Source organism: Phalacrocorax carbo, chromosome 1, assembly GCF_963921805.1.
Source record: "Phalacrocorax carbo chromosome 1, bPhaCar2.1, whole genome shotgun sequence".
NCBI lineage: Eukaryota > Metazoa > Chordata > Aves > Suliformes > Phalacrocoracidae > Phalacrocorax > Phalacrocorax carbo.
The window spans coordinates 195,832,917-195,859,185 of NC_087513.1; the positions used below are offsets into that span (position 1 = coordinate 195,832,917).

Here is a 26,269-nt window from a genome sequence, read left to right on the forward strand (position 1 = left end):
TAGGAGTAAGGCTGACAGCGCTGTGATTATTTAGGCTAAGGTGTCACCTAGCAGCAGCCTTACAAATACTTGAAGGAGAGTTAAAGACAACAGCCACATACTTCTCAGTGGAACCAAGTATTTCAGGGAGAAGTTGCCATAGATTGTGGCATGGGAGGTTCAGGTTGGACATTAGCTGGGGCATCACTAAGAGACCAGTATAGCACTAGAAGAACTCATCCAGAGAGGCTGAAGTTTCCAGCTATGGAAGTTTTTAAGATACAGCTAAACAAAGACATGGCTGACACAATTTAACAATAGCAACAGTCTTGCTTCAAGTGGAGCATTGGGCTTGATGGTCTCCAGAGCCCCTATTCAACCACCATTTCTACAGTTATGTACTGAGCGCAGCATTCATCATTGCAAGAAGCTCTGAGCAAACCAGCAACTGCCAACTTCAACCTAAAAGTTAGGTTTTTTACACATCATGCTTTATAAGGAAAAAAAGGACTGCATGTGAGATTTTCAATCTAAGCATATGACCACTGAGTAGCATTTAACATTTCATTAAATTAACACAATTTTAGTACATTACTGTGCTATTTCACATTTACGATAACGTTTACTCACACACGAATTTTGCAGTGTTTAGAAACTGCTGTGTAACTTCTGAACTCTTGATAACACAAGATGTATTGGGATTTTCAGAAAAAGCTGCTTTAGTAAAGGTCTGGAAACTTCTCTAAGGTGAATATTCCAGGACTAGGGTATCGCTACTGAGACCTGAATACACAAGACTATGGCGAACCAACATCCTGAAAAAGTAAAATATATAAAACGCGTAAAGCTATTTTAAAGTTGCAATGTAAAATAGTAACAACTCCATTTTTTCCTGCCATTCAGCGTTTAGAACAAAAGCTGGAATCAGGATGCTGAGATGATGGCAGAAATGAAAAGGCAAACTCCGCTTGTTAACATATGCTCACAGGACTGAGACAATTCTCTAGGGGCATATAGTGTAAAGGGAGAGAAATGGCTGGACCAGCACTTAATGCCGGCAGGAACAAATCAGCACTACTGAACTGCACCGTTAACACAGTGACTGAACTTTTGTGACATTGGCCTTCACTCGAGAGATGAACCAAGTTACTTGCTGACAGAAGTGTCACAGCTCCGGGTCACCCTTCTCCATGTAACAAATATAGGATGTACTTCAGAGATCAAAAATCCCTGAATATTCTCCTTGTCCAAGCTTGGCTCTTGTATGTAGGAAACTATCACAAGCTTAACCATTTAAAACCTAACCATTCACATCAGTTGTAAACGCTTTCTGCATCCTGACTTCTAAAACAGATCTTATTTTAAGATGGAGGCAATTAAAATAATCAGATTCTTTCATGACGCCCAGTGCAACAAATGGCTTTTGTTTAAGCACAAATATAAATATCCAACCCTCTCTAAATACCATTAAGCACCCAGATGGTTATCACAAGCAAAAGCTCAGAGTAGTGGAATTGCTCCAGCCTGTTCAGTCACATTGCCTTTGGAAGTGTCACATTGCAGATTTAAACGAGAAGGTAAGGAAGTCTGTGTGCCACGTGTCTACTATTTTTATGCATGGCAGAAAAGGATACGAGGTCAACTTGCTCTGCAGAAAGTAATTTGACTTCTGTGTGGATGGAGAAACTGTCTTAGTGTGCCTTGCCCAGGAGATGGCAATCCTTCTTCACAAGCTTTATATCAGGAATTCGAGCAAATTAAATGAAGAACAAAGGAACAGGTGTTTTATTAAAACAGAGGGCTGTATTGTAACATTTGTTAGCCATCTCCTGAAGTTGCAGGATCAGAAGCAAAACATGTGAGGAATTATTTTCATGGAGACCTGAAACCACCAACAGGCATCTTCTAACTGCTTTTGTTCTAGTGCTAGCAAATTCAGCTCACCTCCCTTAGATTACCATGTTTTCCAGATACCTTAATCAGAACAAATCTACCCACTGCCTTCTTGCAAGACTCAGGGGGGGATTTTTTTTTTTTTAAAATCCAACTGTTTTGCCTCCTAGAGAGACAGCAAAAAGATTAGTCAGGAGCAGTCAAGTTACCAGTAAGAGCTCCTGAGATAGTAAAGTAGCAGTTATCACTATCTCAAGGCAAAAGTATTCTGAAATTATGTTTGCTGGCTGCAAACATATTCTGAACTATTCTGAAATTATGTACAGCTGGCTGCCCCCCACCTATAATCCTGGTATAGATATCTGAGAGTACAAAAGTTTTGATGAGCATGAGCTGAAAGCAAAGCAACGTCAACTCCTGCTGAGGCAGTCTGAGTCTTCTAAACTAACAAACTTCAGCTCTTGCTCACAAAAGTGGAAGCTGAAGTTTGCTTAAAATGCCAAGCTGCAGCAGCAAAATGAGGTGAAGGGCATGTAAACGGCGCTCCCTGACACAGTACATGTACCCTCTGCATCAGTCTCCTTACGTATGTGACGCAACATGAGGGGAAAATGAAGAGTTACAGCTGCATTTGCCTTATTTAAAATACACACACAGAACCAAAGTGGTAGAAAAAGCCAGCTAAAAGACCAAACCAGCAACGGACTGCAGCTTGCCAAATTGAAAGGGATGAAGCTCCTGTAAGAGAGTGCTCTGTGATACATTATCCAACTGAAAGATCGATCATGTTTATACATAAATGCACCCCACACTACAGCACTGTAGTTAAGACTGAACACTGTTTCATATGTTTCAAACAGCTCTAAAAATATATATTATTCAAGGAGAATAACTTGAAAACTGATACGCTATTGATGCCCTGGGCTAAGCTGAGCAAAGGCACTTGGAGACTGACTATCTGAAGGGTCTCACAGTAAAGCTCCTGAAAATGACCTTATCTGACATTTTTCAGTACTTTCAAGTTTTGGCCAATGCTAGAAGTATACAGATTTATATAAATGAGGCCACATCTAGAGTACTGCATCCAGTTCTGGGCTCCCCATTTCAAGAAGGACAGAGAACTACTGGTGAGAGTCCAGTGGACAGCTACCGAGATGATGGGCTTGTTCAGCCTGGAGAAGAGAAGGCTGAGGGGGAACCTTATCAATGCTTATAAATATCTGAAGGGTGGGTGTCAAGAGGATGGGGCCAGACTCTTTTCAGTGGCGCCCAATGACAGGACAAGGGGCAATGGGCACAAGTTGGAACACAGGAAGTTCCATCTGAATATGAGAAAAAAACTTCTTTCCTGTGAGGGTGACAGAGCAGTGGCACAGGCTGCCCAGAGAGGCTGTGGAGTCTCCTTCTCTGGAAATATTCAAAACCCACCTGGACATTGTCCTGTGCCCCCTGCTCTAGGTGTCCCTGCGCAAGCAGAGGCGTTGGACAAGATGATCTCCAGAGGTCCCTTCCAACCCCTACCATTCTGTAATTCTGTGATTCTGTAATGCCCCCAGGAAGCCTTTGAGATAGCTTGTACTCTTAAGAACACACTTTGAAATACAAGATTTCAAAACTCACTGGTATTTATGGAGAAACAGTATCAAACTGTGAAGAGGAAGCTGACAGCAGCAGCTTTACTGTCACCATTCTTTACATTTTCCTACAGAAATATAAGCAAGGCTAAGTGAGTTTCCAATATTAGGGTCTCAGATTTAGATATCAATCTTGAAATTAACTGAAAACATTGCCAGTAATTTCTGACTTCCCTATCTTTTGTTTTCATCCAAAACACACTTTCAGTTGGCCTTCTGTACTAAGCTTTCCATGTGAACCAGTTTGTAACAGTTCCTGCAGACTAACATTTCCACCAGCACGCCTTCTCTTGAAACCTTCTATTCCCTAGGCTTCCAAAACCTGCCACTTCTCTAACTGCTCCTATGCATATGATTTGAAGTCTTCCTTGCTCCTCTTCTGTAATTTCTTAGCTTGCATTCACTTCTGTCCTTAAGTCTCTTCTCCCCAGTCTCTCGAAGAAACCTCACAAATTCAGGTATCGTTCCCAGGGATGACTCTCAGATATTCCCGTGCTCCAGACTCTTCCGATTTCCAAATGTCTGACAACAAGCTCAAATGCAGGAAGGCTAGAACACAGTTTCCAAGTGTTCTGCAAACTTTTTTCCTATACTCCACCTAGTCTTCCTCACTCATTGATCACTATCACCTCACCTGTCTCTTGAGATCTGTAATACTGGGCTTACTCAACCTAGAATCTCCCTTGATCTTCAAAACAGATTATGACAGCATCATGTCAAGTCTTTCTGCTTGTCATCCAAAATACTTCTTTCCCATCCATTTGCCCAACTAAAGCTCTTGTTCAGGTTCTTATTTCACAGCTAGTTTACTGTAATATCCTTTGCCTCCTACCATTACAGGCTTGTTCAAATAAAGAATGGTATTTTTAGGTGATACAGAGTGCAGCACAACAGGTTCCTGGTCCACAGTCAGCATTCCCATATGAAGGTAATGAACGAGTAACTGTACTGATCTCGGATCCCAGTTTCCTTACTGCTAACCTAAAGAACATCAGCATATCAATTTACAGGCAAACCATCAATAAAACACATCTAAAAAACACCTGAAAGATGACAAAAAATACCAGTTAATACAGTGATATTTACAAAATTACTTTTTTAGCTTAAAGAAACGCTGCTGTAAATATGAGAACCAAATACACAATATATGAATAAAACAAATACCTGATAGTCTGAGGTCATAATAAGTCCACCTGAGGTAGTGGTAGGAGGAACAACTCTCACTTTTTTCAGTGGGGGTCCCTGTGTGTGACTGTTGTCTTGGTTCCCTGGATGACCAGTTCCATTAGTATGGTTATTGCCCTGCTGCTGCTGCTGGTTCTTCTCAATTGTTTAAACACAAAGAAAAATTTCAACTCAAAAGCAGTACGTGAAATAACATGAAAACAGGAAATAGTGTGAAAGCCAGTGAAGCATGATGATACTTTTCTTCTAGTACTTACTTTGTCTCCTTTATCATCTGGTTCTTCTTCTGTTAAAAATTCTCGTTTTGGGTAAGGGATTTGACAACCTGCAAAAACACTGCCCCCCAAAAAAGTCTATTTATCACTGTATTAGAACAGAAGGGTTAGACCTGTAAGATTCATACTTCACCCATGCTAGTTTCAAGTTGGCTGAGCCACAGCCTAATACCTGTAACTAATGAAGTTTTCCCCATCTTACTTTCATCACATTTGAAACTTAGTGAACCTATTCACATGTATTTTTAATCTTCAGTTGCCTCTTATATGCTCATTTAAACTCCTAATAGTTTTCACGGTTTCTGGTAACTGGTGACCAAACTGGTGGCTGGAAAGGTACACCATCTATTAGATATCTGCAAGGGCACAAAGAGCTCTTAATCCAGGTATCGTGTATTTCACAGTCTCAGGACTAACTAAAAATACTCCTGGAAACTCCACTGACTATTAATAAAGCCACCTGGAACCAAGTTTAAAAATAACTGGAAATTTCATCTGTCAATTCCTATCTCATGGTCCACATGAATTTGCTACTGCTAGTGCAAGCTAATATCTACCTGCCCTTAATCAGTAGAATGCATTTACAATGCAGTCTCTGTACAACTGTTAGCATTACTTATTGTGTATTCTCATTAGAATGCCAACCTAGAAGTTGAGAAAAAAGCCAAACACTGTCCTAAAAGCAATTTCTGCAAAAGCAAAATCATTCACATGACAAATTAAATCACAGAGACAGGTCAGAAGCTGTTATAAATAATCCAGTAGGTTTTAGTGAAGTAATTTTTAATTGCTTATAAATATACATAACATTTTGTACATTCTTCCCTAGATAATGGTAGAGAATCATACACAGGATGTGCTAATAGCTTTTCTAAAAAGGTGTACAATCATGCTCTCTGGCTAGTCTTTTGGGAGGGGGTCTTAATTTTTAATGAAATCATTCACTGTCCCTAAATTTTCTTCCCTTTGTAAATCTCCCTGTACAAACAAAAAAGAGGAGTGCCTACAGAGAATGGATTTAAGTTGTTAAAGATGACAGCACAGAGACAGAGTTGACTTCCCCCACCCACTGAATTTACAACAAAGGGTAAGACAGAAAAATGTAAAGTAATTAGAGTGTGTCATCTGGCATTCTGGAGCAGAGAAGTGGACCTGCAGGCACTTAGCACTTGTCTACAAAGATCTGCAGCATGCATAATCAACCTGTCAGTGAATAACAAGATTAGTGCTGCGACTAATATGATCAAAGTTCTATAAAGCGAGAGATTAATAGGAACACTACTTAATTTTAAAAACCGCAAATGGCATTTTAGAGGTTATAGCTTTCTTTGGTTGTTACACATTAAGTATTTAGTTCAATATTCACAAACATTTATAGCAGAGAGAAAGCACATATTTATAAAGCGTCTCTGGATGTATAGATAGGTTAACAAACTGACCACTTACTCGGATGTGGGAAGAGGATCTTCTAAGAAATAGGGATCCTGCATAGCCTGTTCTGAGGTAATTCTCTTTATTGGATCCATAGTGAGCAATTTCTGAAGCTGCAAAAATAAAAGATAAAAAGTTTGCATTACCAAAACGGTTTACAGAAACTTCACTATTATTCCTAAAAGACAAGCTGATGCAAATGCATCTGAACTCCAAACCCTAACCATAAACGGCATAACCACATTCTTCTCTCTTGTTAAAATAGTAACTTCATTTCCTATCAAAGAACACCTGTTTTTACTTGCAAAGCCCAGGACACTCAGTTAGTTCCAGTACAAATGTTCCAACAAAAACGTTCAAAGAGTTTCCACAACGTACCAGAAGCTTTAATAACAGAATCATAGAATGGTTTAGGTTGGAAGGAGCTGTGAGAGGTCATCTAGTCCAACCCCCCTGCAGTGAGCAGGGACATTGTCAACTAGATCAGGTTGCTCAGAGCCCCGTCCAACCTGACCTGGAACATTTCCAGGTATGGGGCACCTACCACCTCTCTGGGCGACCTGTTCCAATGTTTCACCCCCCTCATGGTAAAAAAATTCTTCCTTAGATCCAAGTCTAAATCTACCTTCTTTTAGGTTAAAGCCATTACCCCTTGTCCTATCGCTACAGGCCCTTGCTGAAAAGTTTAACCCCATCTTTCTTATAAGCCCTCTTTCATTACTGGAATGCTGCAGTGAAGTCTCCCTGAAGCCTTCTCTTCTCCAGGCTGAACAACTCGCTCAGCCTGTCCTCGTAAAAGAGGTGCTCCAGCCCTTGGATCATTTTTGTGGCCCTCCTCCAGACCCGCTCCAACAGATCCGTGGCCTTCCTGTGCTGAGGGCTCCAGAGCTGGACACAGCACCCCAGGTGGGGTCTCACCAGAGCAGAGTAGAGGGGTGGAATCACCTCCCTTCACCTGCTGGCCACGCTTCTTTTGGTGCAGCCCAGAATATGGTTGGCCTTCTAGGCTGTGAGCACAAATTGCTAGCTCATGCCCAGCTTTTCATCCACCAGTACCCCCACATCCTTCTCTCTTTAATGGTCTGTTCACTTCCCACAAAAAGATGTAACATGCACATATTTAGGCCTGGTTTCTTAACTACACTGCCCTTAACATGAAACAACATGATATCCATGTAAATTAATTCTTAGCAATTAATAAACAGAAGTGATTCCATGTCCATTATTGCTCATTATTTAGTATTGTTATACAAGTACATCTCCATTGTAATCCATAGTATTTTAAAGATGTTATATGAAGTCACTCATCCAAAAAAATCTTTATGCTATAAATGAAAGTAATAATCAACATGTCCAAAACACCCACCTGGCCAGGTAACTCTATCACCCGCTCCAGTGTGTGCTTGTTTGTTCTGTACAAATACAGACTCTCAGACACATCTGTGTGCTACCAGCTGCTCAAAAGAGCAGCTGTGTAAGATCTTCAATTGTAGGTGATTTTTTGCATGACATGATGCAAAATACCACCATGCAGCACTCTGATGCAGATAGCTAAAGTTGGGAAATTACGTTTTCTCTCCTCAGCCTTCAGTTTTAATGGCATAGTTAAGAACATAAATACGTATTACCACCATCAATCCAGTTTTGTTTTTCACATCATCAACAAGGACTCACAATAAGTAATTTCAGCTCTCAGAGTCTGCATGTAGTCTTTGTAGAATATCAGTTTGCACAGAACAACTCTCATTCTCTCAAACAGCTCAAAAAGCAATCCCAGCAGCCAGAAAATGGGAAAGCAAATGGGAAGGCAAAAAACAAGAAAGAATTGCCAACATGCTGAGAAACATCACAATCAAAAAACATTGCGAAATTCTGGCATCATTTCTGGCAATTAGATTATAAAGCTGTCCATCACATGCTGACAAGATGTGAACAAAGTTCGTCAGCAGCAGCAACACAAAACAGAAACCACAAGTTTGATGATTGCACAACCATTTTCACAGGGGATCAAAACCCCTGTTTGCCTCCCTTGTTCATGTGCCAGCACAGAAGTGAACCTTCCACTTATTACAAATATTTCCTATTTTAAAAACTGTTCAATTAAAAGATCATCTGGCTGAAAGACTTAAAAATGCACTTAACTTTATATATCAGCAATGAATGGGACAATCACTATAGTTCATATGGACCAAAGTAACAAAATAGAAGATGAAGCGTCACTCAACCAGGAGCAGCAGGCTGCGCGCCCATTTTCCTGGGCATGAACAAAAAAGAGTGTGTGTGTGTATGTGGAAAATCAGGAAAGTAAAAGTGGAGAAAAAAATGTGAACTGCAAAAAGAAGCCAAAGTTGTCGCACATTAACACATCAGTTCTGCATGTGAAAAGGGATCATGTGGATGAACGTCAGTAAAGAGGGAAAAAATCTGGTTAATGCAAGTTGGGAAATCAAAACATTTCATTTTCAGCATCAAGAGCAATCTCCGGCTGTACTAGTCCTGGAATTATTAGTTCTGGCATACTTTACAATAGCAGATGTAAACATTTTTTTTTAACCTGCTCTGATGCAGAGAGTAGAAGGGCTGTGAGACAGCTCTGGAAGAACTGGTACCAAGAGATTCACTGAACTTGTTCAGGCTCTGGTGGAGGAGCCTAAGCATTCATCTGCAGTTCAGCCTAACCTCAACAAGAGTGGAAATCTTCTAATTTTGACAGCACGTGAACAGTGTTTAAAGACATTACTTTGGAAAGACCAGAGTTTTTTAAATGGGATCTGTGAATTGTTCCGACAGCAGTTAGCAGAAAACTGAGAATATTCTGTTAGAACCAATTAACTATGAACTTCACAGTACTTCTGTCACAATTCGTATCTATGGGAGGTACAAACAGACATGGCTACATCTATACTACTAAATACCCTTCTTTTTAGCTTGTGTGACACTGGCTGACACCTTCCAAATTGCACAAAGTTCACTCTCTTGCTATCAGTTTTGTTGAGGGAAGGTTGGTAGAGGTCCAAAGCAGAACAAGTGGGTGAGGTAGCAGTTGAGCAGCATGTTCAGTCAGGGGAGCACACTCAAACTCCCCTTCTGGTCCTCTTGTTCAGTGGTAACAGTTATGACCAAGGATGGAAGGGTAGTAGTGGCCTGATGAAGGACACCATTCCTTGATTTTGCAATTTAATACAGTCACTGCTTTTTGGTATAAATACACAGATGCTGAACACGTTCAAACACTTATCACCCTGTGGTGATACTGCATGGAGAACAGAAAATGCTGTAATAAGTGTTTTAAGCTATTCTCATGTGATTATTTCGTGTCTAGTTTTGTTGTTCTATTGAAAACAATTGCCAAAATTGCTAGACTGGGAATGCAGATGAGAAATTTCAGGTCAGTTTGGCCAGAGCACTCACAGCTCTTGAGAAGCTAGTTCATTCAGAGAAAGTCTTTTTATGGACTGCCAAGATGTACAGCAAAGCCTGAACTACTCACTTCTTACCTGAGCTTGGTGTTAAGCCAGCAGACTGCACAGTGGTGAGAAACAAACAGCTGAGGAATCGAGGGGGGGGAAAAGCATTTAACGCTATTTGAGGGTGAAATCACTGGCCATGATACGTAGGTTGTTGCATGGAAAAGGTTTTTACCTCAGACTGCTGAGGTATGATACGGAAATCTTATGTGACTGATTTTAATAAGCAGAATGGACTGACTTTTCTGAGCTGTTCACCAGTAGCGATAATTAACCGCTTTCAGATTTTGGTACAGCAACATAAGCTTAATTTTGAGAGCTTTAAACTCCAAATATGTCACAAGTCAAATTTGTAGGTGACAAGCAGCATGTTTTTTCTCAAAGAATGTGGAATTAGAGAGGTAAGTACTGATGCATGCAGTTGCCTAAATTTATGGAAAAAACCGTCTAGAGCAGCTGATGAGAAAGATCTGCAAATTCACTCAATTAGCTTTACTTAAGAGTACAAGGATTAGGTTGTATACCCAAAGCCCATTCTATGCAAAACATCATATTCAACAGATAATTCATATACATTGGTTTTTGCTTGTTGAATGACTTAATATAATCTTCAGAAATATTATTTAGGCTTTGATAGGAATATGAGATATTATCTACTTGCTATGTCATATATAACTTTTCTAGTGTGTATTCTCATACTAAAACATAAGAACATCTTGTTAAACAATAAAAATGTATTTATGAAACTCTGTAATAAATAGATCCATGGTAAAAACTGGATGAATTATGGGCAAAATGGGATAGACTGTTTTGCCTGTGTATAACAGGCACTTTAGTTCTTCATATATCAACATAAACTTTTTATGCATTACATACAAATATACAGACTGCTCAGCAGCTGCCAACCCTGCTTGGATAAAAAAATCCATTAAAAAAATCCAAAATCTCTACCAGAGAAGACTAGTTTCCTTGCTTATGTAAACATCTCTAGTATTTCACCAACTTCTAACTTCAGAGGGCAGAAACACTTCATCGTAAATGATGCATAATGGTACAGCTGCCAGGTAACTTCTTGCAATAAGTACTTGATCCATCTGGTTATATTTTTGTTATTAATCTAAACCTTGAATATACATTATCTTTTAGACCTGTTGCAGTATACCTCATCTGCTTGGAACCCCCCATTCATAAATGCTCATGCAGTGTGCCCCAAGAAAAAGATTGCCTCAGAGCTGCTCTGACTGAAGGATAAATTCCACAATTGATATGGAAGATAAAGTACTGAACAGAAAAAAGATGGCTGCTTTAAAACCCTTGGGTCTGATCGTCAGAGAAGGTACAGCTTCCAATGACTTCAATAAAAGCCACGTGGCCCTCAGACACCCAGGCTTCTTAACTATCTTCCCTTTTCTTCAATGTATTCCTCATCTCCAAGATCAAAAAGCTTCCTGTTTTCTTCCCTCACTCCTGCCCCTCCCAATATATTGAATCTGAAAACATTTAATCTGAGTTGGAAACATTACGATAAGGAGAATGTCCATTCAGAGAGACCAGACATACTTAAATTCTTTCTCCTCCATATAAAGTTTATTTTAGAAACCTGAACATTCTCTAAAACACAGAAGAAAAGGCCCAATAGAATAACATCTGAACCAATATAACACAGGCACTTCTAGGGCTGAGCAAGTGTATAATTTTAACTGGAGTCTTCATTAAAAAAAGTTAGATATTCTAGAGATAAACCAATTGTAAGAGGACTAAGAAGTTTTCATAAGAAAACTACAAAGGATTAGCACACCACAAAGGCATACTGAAATCTTCTGAACTAAACGTTCAAGTCTCAAGTTAATTTTTTTGTTTTCAACAAAACTGCAAAAGACAAACTTCATAACAAGTATGTAAAAAAATAATGCATTTAGGCTGTTAAAAGTATGCAAAGCAGCAAAACAGGTAAAAGTTGCAGCAACACTGCAAATATAACTACAAGCTTAACATGACTTAAAGACTGAAAACTTCTGATATACTCAGTGAGAAGATAAAGTGGTTTTGCAATTCTCAGATTGCAGATTATCAGTTATTCCTAACTTTATTTATAAATAAAGGTATAATATTTATAAAATGAAGTTAGTCACAGAATACTTGACACAAGCTCAACTCTGAACTTCAACACCGGTAACTTACATGAGGATTTTGATTTTTTTATGCATGCAATGACTTACCAAGTGGAATGCCTTACTATCTGGTTTAACTTTATGTTTTTCCATATATTTGATAAGGCTGCAGTTGGTATACCTAGAAAAGGAAAAAACGTGACACTTCTAATATGCAAATCTGATACGCCAAAGCTCTCTTAGTAGCCATGAAACATTGATAAGAATATTTTAGTCTCCATTGCTAATCCACTAAGCAGGGAAAACACCACAACTATCAACACCAGAGATTGCTTAAAAATCAGACACTACAGAAATGCATCTGTTTGTCACATGCTTGTAAAAACACATCACTCCCACACAAAATGCACACTTTTAACCCACATGCAGACACTGAATTACCACTTGGATTTAAACTACCTTTCAGCAATTTTACTACTATACAGTGTAATTCTGTATATTTCTAATACAAGTAAACATGGAGATAAATACTAAGCCCATCTTAACACTCTCCTGCAACATACAGGTTGCTACAAGAACAACCATGATTTCACTATTTTGAAGAGGAGCTCAGAAATAAGGTTTCTAAATGGTTAAAATAGCATGGCAGATACAAGAAAAGTATATTGCACTACAGCCCCAAATCCCTCAGCAGGGAACTGGGTAGAGTCTTGAGTGCAGGTATTAGACTCTGGCAATCTGACAGCAAAACTGAAAGGTATTCTTTTCTTTAGCCTTCATAAGCTACCCTAGACATCAACCCTGACAATTAAACCCACTGTTTGCTGGAAACAGTATAAGGTTACCTTTTATGCAGCTATCACAGAGAAATCATTTCCAGTACATTTGGAAACAGCTGTGAAACTGTGCTTAGCAATCTTCCAAGCTGTGTGGGGTCTTACTGGCACCACCCATTGCACACCTGCTGCTTTATCATTTACAGCCTTTCTCTGGCTACTCTTCTCATTCGCACCACCTCAACAGGCCAAGTTCACCATTATGAAACAAATTTTATTTTTCTTCTTTCACTATCTAAGTCATAACCATTTCATAGTCCTTGTTTGCCATCTACATAGAAAATAAGCTGAGCTACAAGAAGTTTAGGGTAGTAGGGAGAAGTAAAATATGCTTTCTTAAGAAAGCTCAACTCCAAGCAGACTTACGTGTTTCTCCGGAAATCTTTCATTAAAGTTGAATGTTCAGGCATCTTTTTTATGTCTTCCCAGTCTTTATCTGCAAAATCAATATTTATTAATAACCTTTTCTCTTTTTCCCCCGAAGTAAAACAAAGGCTTTCCAAACATCTCCGTAACCCTGATTTTTTTGTCTGCTTCTCTAACACCTTGCAGTTACTTATTTCTTTGTACCCCATGGCTCATATTCTTTCACCACCTCTTCACAATAACTCTTCATAATACCAACACCTAAGAGGTTCCAGTTGTGTGCTGGTTAACTCAAGGACTTTAAAACCAGCTGCTGGCTACGGTGAATATCACCACAAGCCCAAAAAACAATACAGAAGAAAAACATGTCAGATATTGTGCTTACGCCCTTCAGGACTATATATTTAATTTATTCAGGCACAGTCGTGATCTCAGGACAGGAGTACACAAGACTCCCATAAACACTGTCTCCTTCGAAGGGCTCTTCCATTCTGACAGCACTGTCTTTGGTCACAGGAAAATGCCCAGAGGTATTGTGTATATTTCTGTTGTCTCAATGTAAAAGAAATACTGTTACCCAACAAAAGGTTAAATACAAGTAACATTTGCACAGTCAAAGAATATTTCATCTCAACTTCTCTGTGTAAACAGAGCCTGAAATGGATTTAAAAATAACACAAAAAAATCGCTACCAGCACCTAGCCTCAAATGTATTACATAGACTCTGTAACTCCTGAAAAGGCTCTGTGGGCAAGCAGTTTGATTCAAGTCAAATCTTTGCTAGTCTTACCACAACTGCAGAGCACTGGGAGCTTAAAAAATTAATATAAATCAGAGATTAATAATTTAATTATGATTTATTTAAATAAATTTAATATTATTAAATTATATAATTGATTTTAATTATACACTATCATTACTATTTAAATAAAGAATAGAAAAATCTCTTTCCCTATGCTCTATCCCAAAGACATGTGAAACTGTCAAATATGGCAAGTGTCAATCAAAAGGCAAAACAACTTGCTGCAATTAAATGAAAAATAATATCTCTTGCTAAGTACCAAAGACCTCAAAAAAAAAAATCACATGCAGGCCATTAGAAATGATTATTTAAACCTATCAGAAAACAATAACTAATACCATCTACTATCATCTAGTATGTAAGCTACACAAAGACAATTAAAAACCCAAATGAAGTAAAAAAAAGGCATGAGAAAAGGTTAAAATTGTACACTAAAAGCAGGGAAGGGCAGTATTGTGTAAAGAAGCAAAATTAAGGGGGACTTTCAAGAAAATAAAGGTACTTAATATGCAGAAGCAAAACTTCCAGGAATCTCATACGCTGTATAGAAGCAATGAAGTATATAAAGAACAAAAAAAAGTCAAAGGGAAAAATAAAAGTGAATTTAGTATCAAAATTCTAGAACCACACAGACATAAAGACCACAAAATTCATGCGATAGGAAGGAGAAAGGCCACCAGAACAGTAAAGAAAAAGATTATTAATAGTGAATGGACAAATGCAGGGAACGCAAGCAGTGAGGAGAAAAATGACCAAAAAGTAAGAATAAGGCCACTGTTATTCTGACAGCTGCCATCATGGGAACACTAGAAGACAAAGCATGAACTGAAAATATGCAAGACAGCCTGAAGAAAAACAAGATATGACCAACACAGAGAAAAATGCAACAAGTGATATCCACACTGTAACTTCTTTTGGTTCATGCAACCTGTTCTTTGTTCCAGTTTGGAATAAAGAAATTTCCTCCATATCACAAGCTTTTTACCAGGGGAAAAAAGTTAAATACCCTCCCCTACTTCCAAATGCTATGTTTAATTTAGCATGAATTAAACATCTGCATAACATTCACTAAATGTATAGGTTTTTGCTTCGTTTCACGCAATCATCAGTTGCTTTCCAAATCTATAATCAGTACTGAAGGAACACAAATATTCCTTCTGATTTTTAATAATCCACCATTAAACATGATCTTCTAAAATTATAAATCATTGGTACATGTATATGCAAAGATAATCCTATGATTAATAGGAAAAATACCTAATATGACCAGTAGATTCTAGATTTATAACTCATGAAATAAAGGTTGTGTTTGAACAGCTTTGTTGCTTTGATCAGCTGCCACCTTCATACACAAAGAAAGCAATACAGATATCTTTCTTTGAACAGCAGTGATAAAAAAATACAGTATGTACCTGCAGGAAATCCCATTACATTGAATATTCTGTCCAGCTGGTCATGGTGATAAGGATTACTAGTTTTGATGTCTTCTTGTCGACAATGAAATATTGGCTCTGATGTTAGCAGCTCTGCAAATATACACCCTATGGCCCAAATATCTTTAAAAAAGGAGAAGAGAAATAAAAATAAAAATTAAGCTTTCCAAAAGCATCTTGGTGAGGTAAAATGTTAGTTTTTAGCTTATCAGAGATAAGGTCCCTACATTGAAAATTTCAAGTTTCTGTTGTAGAAGTACAACACTTCCTTGACTTTTCCTTTTAGCTATGGATAGCTGTACACGATTCATATCATATCATACATATGATACGAGTATCATAGAAGTTTTTGTGGGGCTTTTAAAGTGTAGTTACCATTTACTGCTGTAAAAATTAATTTGATTAAGAAAAACCCAAAGGAAACTATTTAGGTAACTGTCCACACATAAAGTACAAAGGAAGTAAAGCCAATCAACACCCTGCCCACTCACTGCTACACTGTCCCTGCCAAACAACATGCCCTCTCTGATCAGCCACTGGGTTTAAAAAGTATTAAATGACCCAAAAAATACAAGTTGAAAAGCAGTGATATTGGAATAAGCCAAATGCTATCTATAAAACCATGTGGAAAGATAGTAACAAGAAAACTGCTCCATGCCCACATACCTCACCCTTTTTTTTGATAACATTTAAAAGAAAAATAATAAAACCCTTCATTTTAACTGTTGTGTCACAACCTGTAAAATCAGATAGCTTGAATTTTCCCAGTCGTTTCCCCCATTTTCTTCTAGTATATAAACAAATGCGATTTTTAACTCACATAAAGTAATGCTACACTGAACCTTGAATGAACAAGAAAAGGTCATGAACAAGGACAAAAGCAAATGATGCAGAGAGCATAACCCCATTACTCAGTGTTTGTTTACAGTCAGTTTTTATCAGTGCTGAAAAAAAGAAGTATGTACTAAAGGCTATGACCATCCATGCCGTTTCACATGCTGAAAAGCAGAAGATGCCAATGAAGTGAAGGAACACGCAAATACAACAAGAAAAAATAGCAGTCTAAAGGAACATATAAAGAAATGTATTTAATCTATAAATGAAATATAGTATTAACAGAAAAGCAAATGAAAATACGTTTAAGTCATAATCATCAGAATATCTGACAAAAACACTAACACAATCTTAAAAAAAAGAGAATGGCAAAGGTTTTGAGGAAAGCATTTCAGGTTACAGAAACAACACCACGTATGCCAACATACAACCTCCATGTTTGTGCAAACTAAGTGGAGTGTTGCTGGGGAAGTTATTTCCCCAGGAATGGTTGTCAGGCTTTAACATATCTTTGAAAGCAGTTAGAGGGAAATTTCCCAGTCCTCTTTCCTAGTCTCTCTCCCATCCATGGCAAAGCTGTGCACGCCCACTAAAGGTGATCCTCCCTCCAGCCTGCTTATGGGCTATTCCCCCTGTCCTACAGCCACAGCACACAACTACTCCTGCTGTCAGCGATCCCTTACCCCTCAACTGGCCAGTGCAGAGACTGGCAGAGTGAAGTCAACCACACCATGCCAAAGCTGATAAAATTCAGACCGACAAGTATGAATTAAGTGGCGAGGAGGACAGCAATAAGCTGATGTAACTAATGGAATCCTCACAGTGTCTGCGTTCTGTGAGTCTTCGGTTTTTCTGGATGTGCCTGTTGCAGCATCACAGCTTAGCCTGTTGCGTGACCCTGATCACATCTGACTACTTCAAGCAATTCCTGTTCACAGTTGTGCTTTGACAAAGACACAGAGAGAGGCTAAAATGCAGCATATTTTTACTGTTTAGTTTCAGTGCAGCCAACATATTCTCCATTCTGTACATTCAGAAATAAAAACCTCTGCAGTAAAATTAATGTACTGTGCCTCATCACCATCATACGGATGCTACCAATAGTTTGAAAATGCACCCATATTTTTTATAACCTCTAACACCATTGATGAAAATCTTGTGTGAAAGCCATATAAAATTATATTGCATTGCAGGGCACTTGGAGCCAAAACCCAGAAATATTTCATTCCTATATCCAGTCAGAGACCATAGTAAACTAAACAATTTGTCAAAGTTTAGTATTTCCTCAAGAATAAGTAACAGAATCACAGAATGGTAGGGGTTGGAAGGGACCTCTGGAGATCATCTTGTCCAACCTACAGGTATGTGTCCGACGTGCCTTTAACTCAGCTACTGTCCTTTGCAATATTTATCAATGCTTCAATATTTGGGTACACTTTGCATAAATAAGAAAATAAAAAATTTATATCCAATTTACTTACCAATAGCTTTGGTATAATGCCTTGCTCCAAGAAGCAACTCTGGAGCTCGATACCAGAACGTTACAACTACTGGATCCAAGTCTGCTAAAGGCTTCAGAGGTGAATTAAATAATCGGGCAAAGCCCATGTCAGCTGCAAAATTCAAAGAGAGATGCTTTAAAACTTTAGGAAAACTACCAATCATATATTTTTTTAAGCGAACTGATTGAGTTTACTTGTTAGCACTACTATCACTGTGCTAAATAAAACACAAAACGCAGACTGTAGGAGATATAAATTCTGTGAGTAGATTTTCTTAAAGCTTTTGTAGAAGTTACTGGATGTCATCACCTATAAAGTATATCATTATAAATCATTACTAACATAAGCCATTTGGAACAAAGAATTAACCATTGTTCTGAAAAAGCGCATCAACTCACTTCTCTCAGGACACTGGTAAATCCTGACTCATTTTACCTGATATTCTCTGGTAAAATATTCCGTTATTACAGGACGGTCTTTCAAGAAGCAGCATTTTAAACATGAGCAAAACGCAAGTTCTGCAAAGGTTAGAATGATTTATAATACATACACGCACATCACAAAAGCTCCCTCCTCATGAAGTTAGCTGTAGCAAGATCTCTTTCACACAAAAAAAGCAACTAAGCCTACAGAATCTACCTTTCTGCTTTTTCTGTCAAGACTTATTTCCAGTATCGAAATACCAATATCGAAGTACTAAATACCATTTAGGCTATGATTTTACAATTCTGTCTGGGGGCATTAGATGATTAAAACCTGCTTTTTAGAATTAGCGATATACAACTGCCTAGAAAGCTGTCTGAACTATCAAATAAATGATACAAGGAAAAGCGGGCAGACTGAAATATGCACCTTCTCCCACCAAACTGCCTTCCCAACCCACCACTCCCCAAATCCCAAGAAAGAGGGACTCTGTGGTGCAGGGATATACACATGCTGGGAAAGGCTCGAATGAGATGAGATGAGTAGCCATTCTGAGGGAAAAGGACCCACATGCCATCTCTCACTGGTTGAGGGAAAACTGCAGTGTAAATATGGGTCTCTAACTTGACTACACAAACCTTAATTTTTTTTCATATGTATTCCTATTTATGACTTTTTTAATGCATTTAAAAATAGAAACATTTTACAGTTTTCTACATTAAAATATTCATTACTCAAGATATGATCAAGTCACTAGTAACTATGAAAAATAAGGATAATTGTTGGCAGAAAGTGAATTTATTACTCAAAATGACACAAAAAGCATATAAAAATTATTTTAAGTTAAATACCAGTTATGTATTTTTTAGAAAAATTAGTTACACTGGAAAAGTAGAAGCCCTTGGTATGGGTATAACTTCTGCATTCTTTTCCTGCTGTGGTAATATCTTAAGAAAATAAGAAAAAAAAAATATCTACATTTTGATAACACGCTTAGAAATCCAGGGTCCCCCTCCCTTTTCCCCCGCTGGGAATGGATGGCTCAGAGGACTGGTGGTCCCATAACAGAACCTTTCACCTGTCCATTAACAGAGTCTAAATTTAGTTGTGCTTTAATTTATTCCCAAATTAATTCAAAACTATGAATTAGGAAATAAATGGGTGGTCTACGTGCAATTACTAGCAAGTAGTTGTGTACAGCAAATATCACCACCACAGTTGAACGTGAACATGCCCAGAGGATAACCTACATTCTCAATTTTGGAAGCAACTGCTCCGTGAAGAGTAAGGTAGTAGGAAGAAATTTTCCCTTCTGCTGTCCATGCTGTACCCTGTTCTGTATGTAGAAGACCTCAATCTCCGCTATCAACCTTAAGCCTTGGAAGGGCATTAAAAGCTTTCAGGGTAGGATCTGCAGAAGCGTTCAGCCCTGGCCCGTCTGCTCCTTGGATTTCAAAGGGTGAGGGAAGGACTAGAGCAGCACTGAACGCTCCAAGAAAACCCTACCCCGAATCATTATACTAGTGATTAACGATATAGTTCAGATAAGCAAAACAGTAAGAGTACAGAGCAACAATGCAGAAGAATTATCTCGTAAAGAAAGCCAGAGGGAAGTATAAAAGATAAACTAGCTTTAAAAAAAAAACCCTTCCCAACAGGGCTGCATTACCATAACAAATATAAATAGGCTGTGCATTAGCAGTCTGCTATCAAAGCACTGCCATGCCAATGCACAGCATGGTATAGCTTATTACTGTTAGACTACAGTTAATTTTAATTTATTTATTTACTTTAATTTAAAACAACTGAAGTTCTACAAATTATTCTCTCACTGTGAACAGTAACTCCCACCAGAAATGTTACAATAGTGGGGAAAGCATTGGGTCCTTCTTATCCGGTACAGCCCAGTTTCAGCATTTAGCAGTAGTTCTCACTAGGCATTTTGGCTGGATTACTGTGTTTTCTGGACTTTAAGATCCGTTGCGTTTATCTCCAAGGGACCTGTCTACCCTTCAAGAACATTTTGTAGGCTAAATGCCACCTTTGATTCCATTATAAAATTTAAGGTTTGTAGTAATGAGTAGTTCCCTATTTAGATTTTATAAGCAGCAGCAAGATAATGTCATGGCATTACAGGGGTAAATGGAGGAAGTTTTTAAATCCCATTTCTTTCTCCTCCTTCCCCCTAGCTAGCTCTCATCTTTATCCCCATATCAAAATCCCCCACCCCACAAACACACCCACTTAAACAACATATAATGACATTTTCCACTTTTCATTGATGAGGCTATAGCATTTCATCGTCAGAACTGGTGCATGGGGCTAATATCAAGAAGCCAGTCACTCAGAAAACAGCATTTAGGCAATGTGCCCAGGCACATACCAGCATTACATGACTACTTTAGGTGGTACAACTGCACCTTCAGAACATTCTAACTTAAATGCTACACTGGGACTTATCAAAGATATAAACATACCAATTTTTACTCTTCCTCGCTCAGGACCTTCACCCATAACTAAAATATTAGCAGGTTTCTGTGGAAAAAAAAATAAATATACAATACATATACCACGATAAACCTAAACAATAGTCTCTGAAAAGTTAGTTAAGCTTTGTTTTGCCAGTTTTAAACCAACTTTGTTTTGATAAAAATGACAAGTTTCTCTGTCACAGTAAAGCTGTGCAAGGACCCAGACACAGGCTCTCCCTGACTGCATCTTCCTCGCGTTTCTTTTCAGCGCTTCTGTGCTCCAGCACCATGCCCCCTAACTGACACCCTGGTGCCTGTCCTCAACCCGCATGAGCTGGCAGTCACCGAGCTGCGAAGATTTCTACGAAAATTGCCCTAGATCTTTTTGGCAGGAGGCAGCCCCATTGCTGCCCACCACCCTGCACCTCCAGCACAGGGACAGGAAACCAGCTCTACACCATGTTTTGCCCAAGGTCATTAGGCACATTTGCAGACACATTTCTCGTAAAAAAATATATATATACCTGAGTGAGATGCAGATTAAACATTACTGTATCACATTATATTGGAGAGAAGAATCATCTAAACTATTCCTATTTACAAGTGTATACCAATTCAGACAGCTGCAAAACTGGAAAGCATTGCTTTCACATTATTTTTCTCTCTGTTTTCCCTTTCTTTCTTTAACTAGAGAGGCAAATTAAAGAATTGAGCTAGAGTTCAACTGATTAGAAACATAACCACTCATTTCTTAATCCTACATTTTCTGCCATCCTGTTTCTCATAATCCAGTCTCGGCATCTGCAGTCAGAAGAAGATCGCTCAAATGCTACCGCTGTTTACATAAACCAAATAGGCAGTGCTTATTTTTAAGGAAAAAAAGTCAGGAAATTCAAAACTAAAGCTGAAAATTTATGCTAGACTTGAGATAAAGTATGAGTGGGTAAATCCTGGAAAAAACATGGGTTCCTATTCCATTGTGAACTGTAAAAAGTTATAATAAGGCTGAGTTATAGCTCTTGCTCTGATTTCCCAGTTTAAATTCATCGGAAGAAAAAAGTACACCAGCAAGATAGTTTAGGGTACCTAACAGTTAAAACAATAAATCCTATTATCTTAGTATCATTTACCAAACACGCATTCCAGGAAATTCTCAAGTCTTCCTGAATCTATCAGGCTCTGGTATAAACATGTGCAAAAAGACACACTACAATTTTATATCGATCTAGTAGTAATTCATATTGTGTAAAACAAGGTGCAAAGGCATTAATAATCCAGCAAAAAAATTGATTGAGAAAGTTCACTGCTACTGCTTATGAAAAGCTCCAACATGGATTTCTGAAACTGTACAGTCCACGTACAAAATAGGTAAAAGGATTTTGAGATGTTGCATCTCTTCTCTGAGAGCAAGTTCAAGACAGAAGATGTCATAGGCTGACTGTGATCAAAGAGGTAATATATATCCCATTATCTTTCCAAGAGTAAAAACAAGAGATCCAACTTGTGCTGCAGTGATACGCAGAAAAACTTGCGTCCCAGACCACCAGCACCCCTTTTTTTTTTTCTTTAATAAAGAAATACACTCCAGGTAAGTATCACTTCAATATTTAAAAAAATGGCAGCATGTGGGCACGCAGCTCACAAAGCATTCAATTTTGATTGTTTCTAGAAAAGTCCTAGAAATAAACAAGCAGCAAAAATCTCTAAATTCAGAGTTAATATTGAAGTTCAAAGCAATTCAAACTGCTAGGTAAGAAAACACATCATTTCACCACATAAACCATTCTGTTGCTCAGCTGTGACTCAAAGAGAAAATACGCATATCTTTCACAAAAGCTTCAATATATCTGGGATGTTAATGAGCTACATACCTAATTAATATTTGAGTAGAGTTAACGATACATTAGAGGCACTAAAATTTTTTCAGTTAAATAATACGTTGACCTAAACTATAATTTCTCCCGCTGCATTTTCAAAGGTTGATAATACTCTATTAAAATGCTTGTAACATCTTAATGACGTCTTCACCTGAAAGTACTTGGCTATTTGGATTTTGACAGGGACAAGAAGCCATATTCACAAAGACTCCATTATGCCAGATGACTAATGAGCATAGCACTGGGTAACAATTCCTGCCCCAAAGATCTTCTACCCTAAGTTCAAGGTCAGCACAGATGAGAAGAAAGCAAAAAGAGATGAGACAGTATCAGTTAGCAAAACAAGTAGCTACAGCTTGATTCACACTCAGGTTTGTTTTCCTCTCAGGATTTACAGAAAATGTTCATGCAGATGACTTAGAAATCTGTGTAGGAGTCTTAAAAAGCCGCAAAATAAAATAAAAAGCCTCAGTCAATCTGGAATAACCATTCACAGCAGTTCACCTCGTTCTAGAGCCAAAGTCCCTTCACCGAAACAGCTGTTTGAAATAGAAAATTCTTACTACAGACAAAAATATTGATATAGTCATATCACTGTAAAAAGATACAACATCACAGTTAAAGATTAAAAAAACCTTTATTTAAAATCACAGGTCTTACTCTGAAGGTTCCCATTCCTAAAATCATTGCATTAGTAGCCTGGAACAACATCATTACTTAAAAATTTTCCAGACAAGACCATTAATCAGTATTTAAATACAACAGGGGAATATTTGCCAGAAAGCAGTATAGGGACAGTATTGGTGTTCCTAAAACATCAGCATTTTAAGGACTCGCTGAAAAAATATTCGAGTTCACTAACGAAAGTAAAAACATGGGTCGGAGATTCTTGTTAGATATCTTTGACTCAAACCCACCATCTGGAGAAAAAAAAACCATATTTGTCTCTTTGGGCAACTCATTACATATTAGAAATATATTTGCAAAGAAAAATAAGCAGTCATTAGAAACAGAAGGAAGAAATCTGGACAAACTTCAGTTTTAATTTGTTGCATTTCAGTTTAATTTTAATTATCCAGAGAAAATGAAAGTTTAAAGTGCTTATTCAAATCACTTGGGCTGAGCAAGTAAAGAAAAATCTTTCAGCAATTTTTATACTGTGTTCTAAAAACACACTACAAACAGCTATCTTTTTTTGTAACTACAAATGATCAACTTGAAGTCACTCTTTTTTGTCCTAACAGAGGCATATTTACATTTTCTTTCAAGGAAAATAATTTGCTCAAGCCAGACAAATACTGATGAAAAAGGTTTTATGATCCTAAACCAAATGTGAAGCGCCATGCAGTGAGGTACAGCTGAGTACTTGGGAGACCAACAAAACTTTCCAACAACCCCGTAACAAAACTCACCCTTACCCCCGCAACAGTCCATCTCACCGGCAGGGGAATAATTCTCTCTCATGTAACAAAGGCCTTGTGACCGTGGCACAGCACTAAATGTTATCTTGTCCTTGATCTGGCTTTGTAGGACTCCTTGAGTGATTTCTGGACAAACCCTAATCTTGTGCATTTAATCACTATTGCTACTGAAGAAAGAACAAAAATCCTCACTGAAATATTTTTAGGTACTTCTAATTTAATCATTATTTGCAAAGGGCAAACAGAAATTCTAAGCAGGAGGCTAATTTCAAATAAAGGAGCTAAAACCCAGAGGCTATACTGACAGCTTCATATATGTATGAAGATCTTCAGGCAGTCACCTTCTTCCATCTGCCTGACCTGACACGTGATACTTCTCTCTGTTCACCCAGATCCTAAAGTCTCTGATGGTGAAGGCTGCACAATTCCCAGGAAATCTTTTCTCTTTGACTATTCCCTATTGCACTGTTTTTCCTTCACAACAAATGAGGTTAACTCTTATTGCCTCTTCTCTTATACATCAGCAGAAAGAGCAGACAACCACTCCTTCACTGCAAAGACTTCTTACACTTCCATGGTCTACACTCTTCTCAGTCCTAACACCTAGATTAGAAGAACTCTCTTCTGCTCAATGTTTCCTAGTGGGTTATTTCTTCTAGATTTAAGATAATACTTGTTGCTTCCCTCCAGCTGTTCTGCCTTGGGCCACCTATTTGCTTGAACTTGAGTGCCTCAAATTATAAACTGCTCCTGCTGAGGCTTCACTAATGCTAAACACAGGAGAGAGATGGTTTTACATGCCTTGCACAGCATCTTCCACTTTATACAATCCCAGTATGGTATCTGGTTTTGCCTCGCTGTGTAAGGCTATTGATTCTTGTTAAGGTTACAAGCCATGCATTTTCTTCACATCTTTTCTGCAGGACTGCAACTTAATTTTTCTCTTTTCTTTTTCATTGTTCCATTTGAACACCCATTGCAGTCATGTGCAGCTTCTTAACATACAGCAGAAATGTTTGTGTTCATTCAGAGGGGAAACTCAGACTCTAGAACTTATTTGGGTTACTATTTTGAACATAAAAACGGAAACAACATGAAAATGGTACCAGTCTTTGTATTGATGAAATGTGATCATATCAAAAAAAGACAGCACTCCTGTGGCTCACAGCAGGTCATTCACAGGAGCGGGAGAGGATTACTTAATTCTACATCCGCATACTAGATGTCTGGAAATCACAGGACATTTTCTCATGCTCCAGTAAAGGCATTCTGCTGTTGGGTGCTCCTTCCACCAAATTTTACTCATCAAAGCAGTGAGGAAAAAACCGGGCATTTTTGGACAACTTAGCCATTGTGATCTTCAATACTTATTACGTTTAGCATCAAACCAGGTCTTTAGGAACTATTACTCCATATGTTTTTCACTATTAGGCTGCTTCCAAACTCGTTAGTTTTCAAAGGTTGATCTTAAACATACCTATTAACGAGTAACCAAAATTCCTTTGAATTATGCATGGTATTACAATGTAGACGCTACCTTCCCCCCCATCCCCCTACTACTATCTGCAGTAGTCCCATGCATATTTAGGATCAGACTCAACCTCTTTAGGCCTCCATTTTAATGCACCTTTTAATAAGGGTTTGGTATTATCCTAACCAATTTTCATTTGGACAATCCCATACTTAAAGTATGGCTACTAAAATGTAACTCGGTAGAGGGTTCAGTGATGGGATGAGTCACACCACTGACTTTTGTTAAACACTAATATTTGAGCATCATTAATGGCTATGCCACCAATTTTCAGAACTGACCATCCCACCCGTTTCTACCTGTGATGAGCCAAGATAATTGAAAGAAGTATAACATTGGCTTTCATTTTAAAACATCAGTTTAACTTAGAAAGAACAATACTAAGTGCTTTTATTCCTAAATTATTTTGCTTTTGCAATCATAGCCCCAACAATGATTCTATTAAGATTTAGAATGAATGACTTGTTAATATTTTAGACATCAAAGTACTATATTAAACAATACAGAAACAGATGCAAATGCACAGCCCTACAATCATACAAAAAAATTTTAACTTCTTCAGCTGTACGTGAGCAAGTGCCTGAGAAGCACGAAACACAAATAAGTCAAAAATGTTTTGCTGAGAAGTTTGTAATTCAGTGGCATAAAAAAAAAAAATCACAAGAGTTTTGAACGACAACTGCAAGGGCTTAGTAAGTTGTAGCTTACTTGAAAGAGCATTTTCTTGACAGAGGGGTAGAAATCTAAAAATATTGATGTGGTTTATCACTTACCAGTTCGATCCTGGGACAAGTAAAA

At 38.1% G+C, this 26,269-nt stretch overlaps 1 protein-coding gene across 7 annotated transcripts in view; it reads right to left on the reverse strand.

Moving 5' to 3' along the window:
• CDK8 (cyclin dependent kinase 8) overlaps positions 1-26,269 on the reverse strand; it is an 85,945-nt gene that overhangs the window by 1,777 nt on the left and 57,899 nt on the right. For 3 of the 7 annotated variants that reach the window (XM_064441117.1, XM_064441114.1, XM_064441116.1), the window contains 8 exons: positions 20,649-20,706; positions 17,728-17,859; positions 15,392-15,535; positions 13,178-13,247; positions 12,084-12,156; positions 6,413-6,510; positions 4,949-5,027; positions 4,671-4,829 (listed from right to left, as the gene is read on the reverse strand). In XM_064441117.1, the coding sequence (XP_064297187.1) occupies positions 4,671-4,829; positions 4,949-5,027; positions 6,413-6,510; positions 12,084-12,156; positions 13,178-13,247; positions 15,392-15,535; positions 17,728-17,859; positions 20,649-20,706 (813 nt within the window). The remainder of the gene's footprint in view (positions 1-4,670; positions 4,830-4,948; positions 5,028-6,412; positions 6,511-12,083; positions 12,157-13,177; positions 13,248-15,391; positions 15,536-17,727; positions 17,860-20,648; positions 20,707-26,269) is intronic. The other 4 variants (XM_064441118.1, XM_064441119.1, XM_064441120.1 and 1 more) reach the window with 2 other exon arrangements.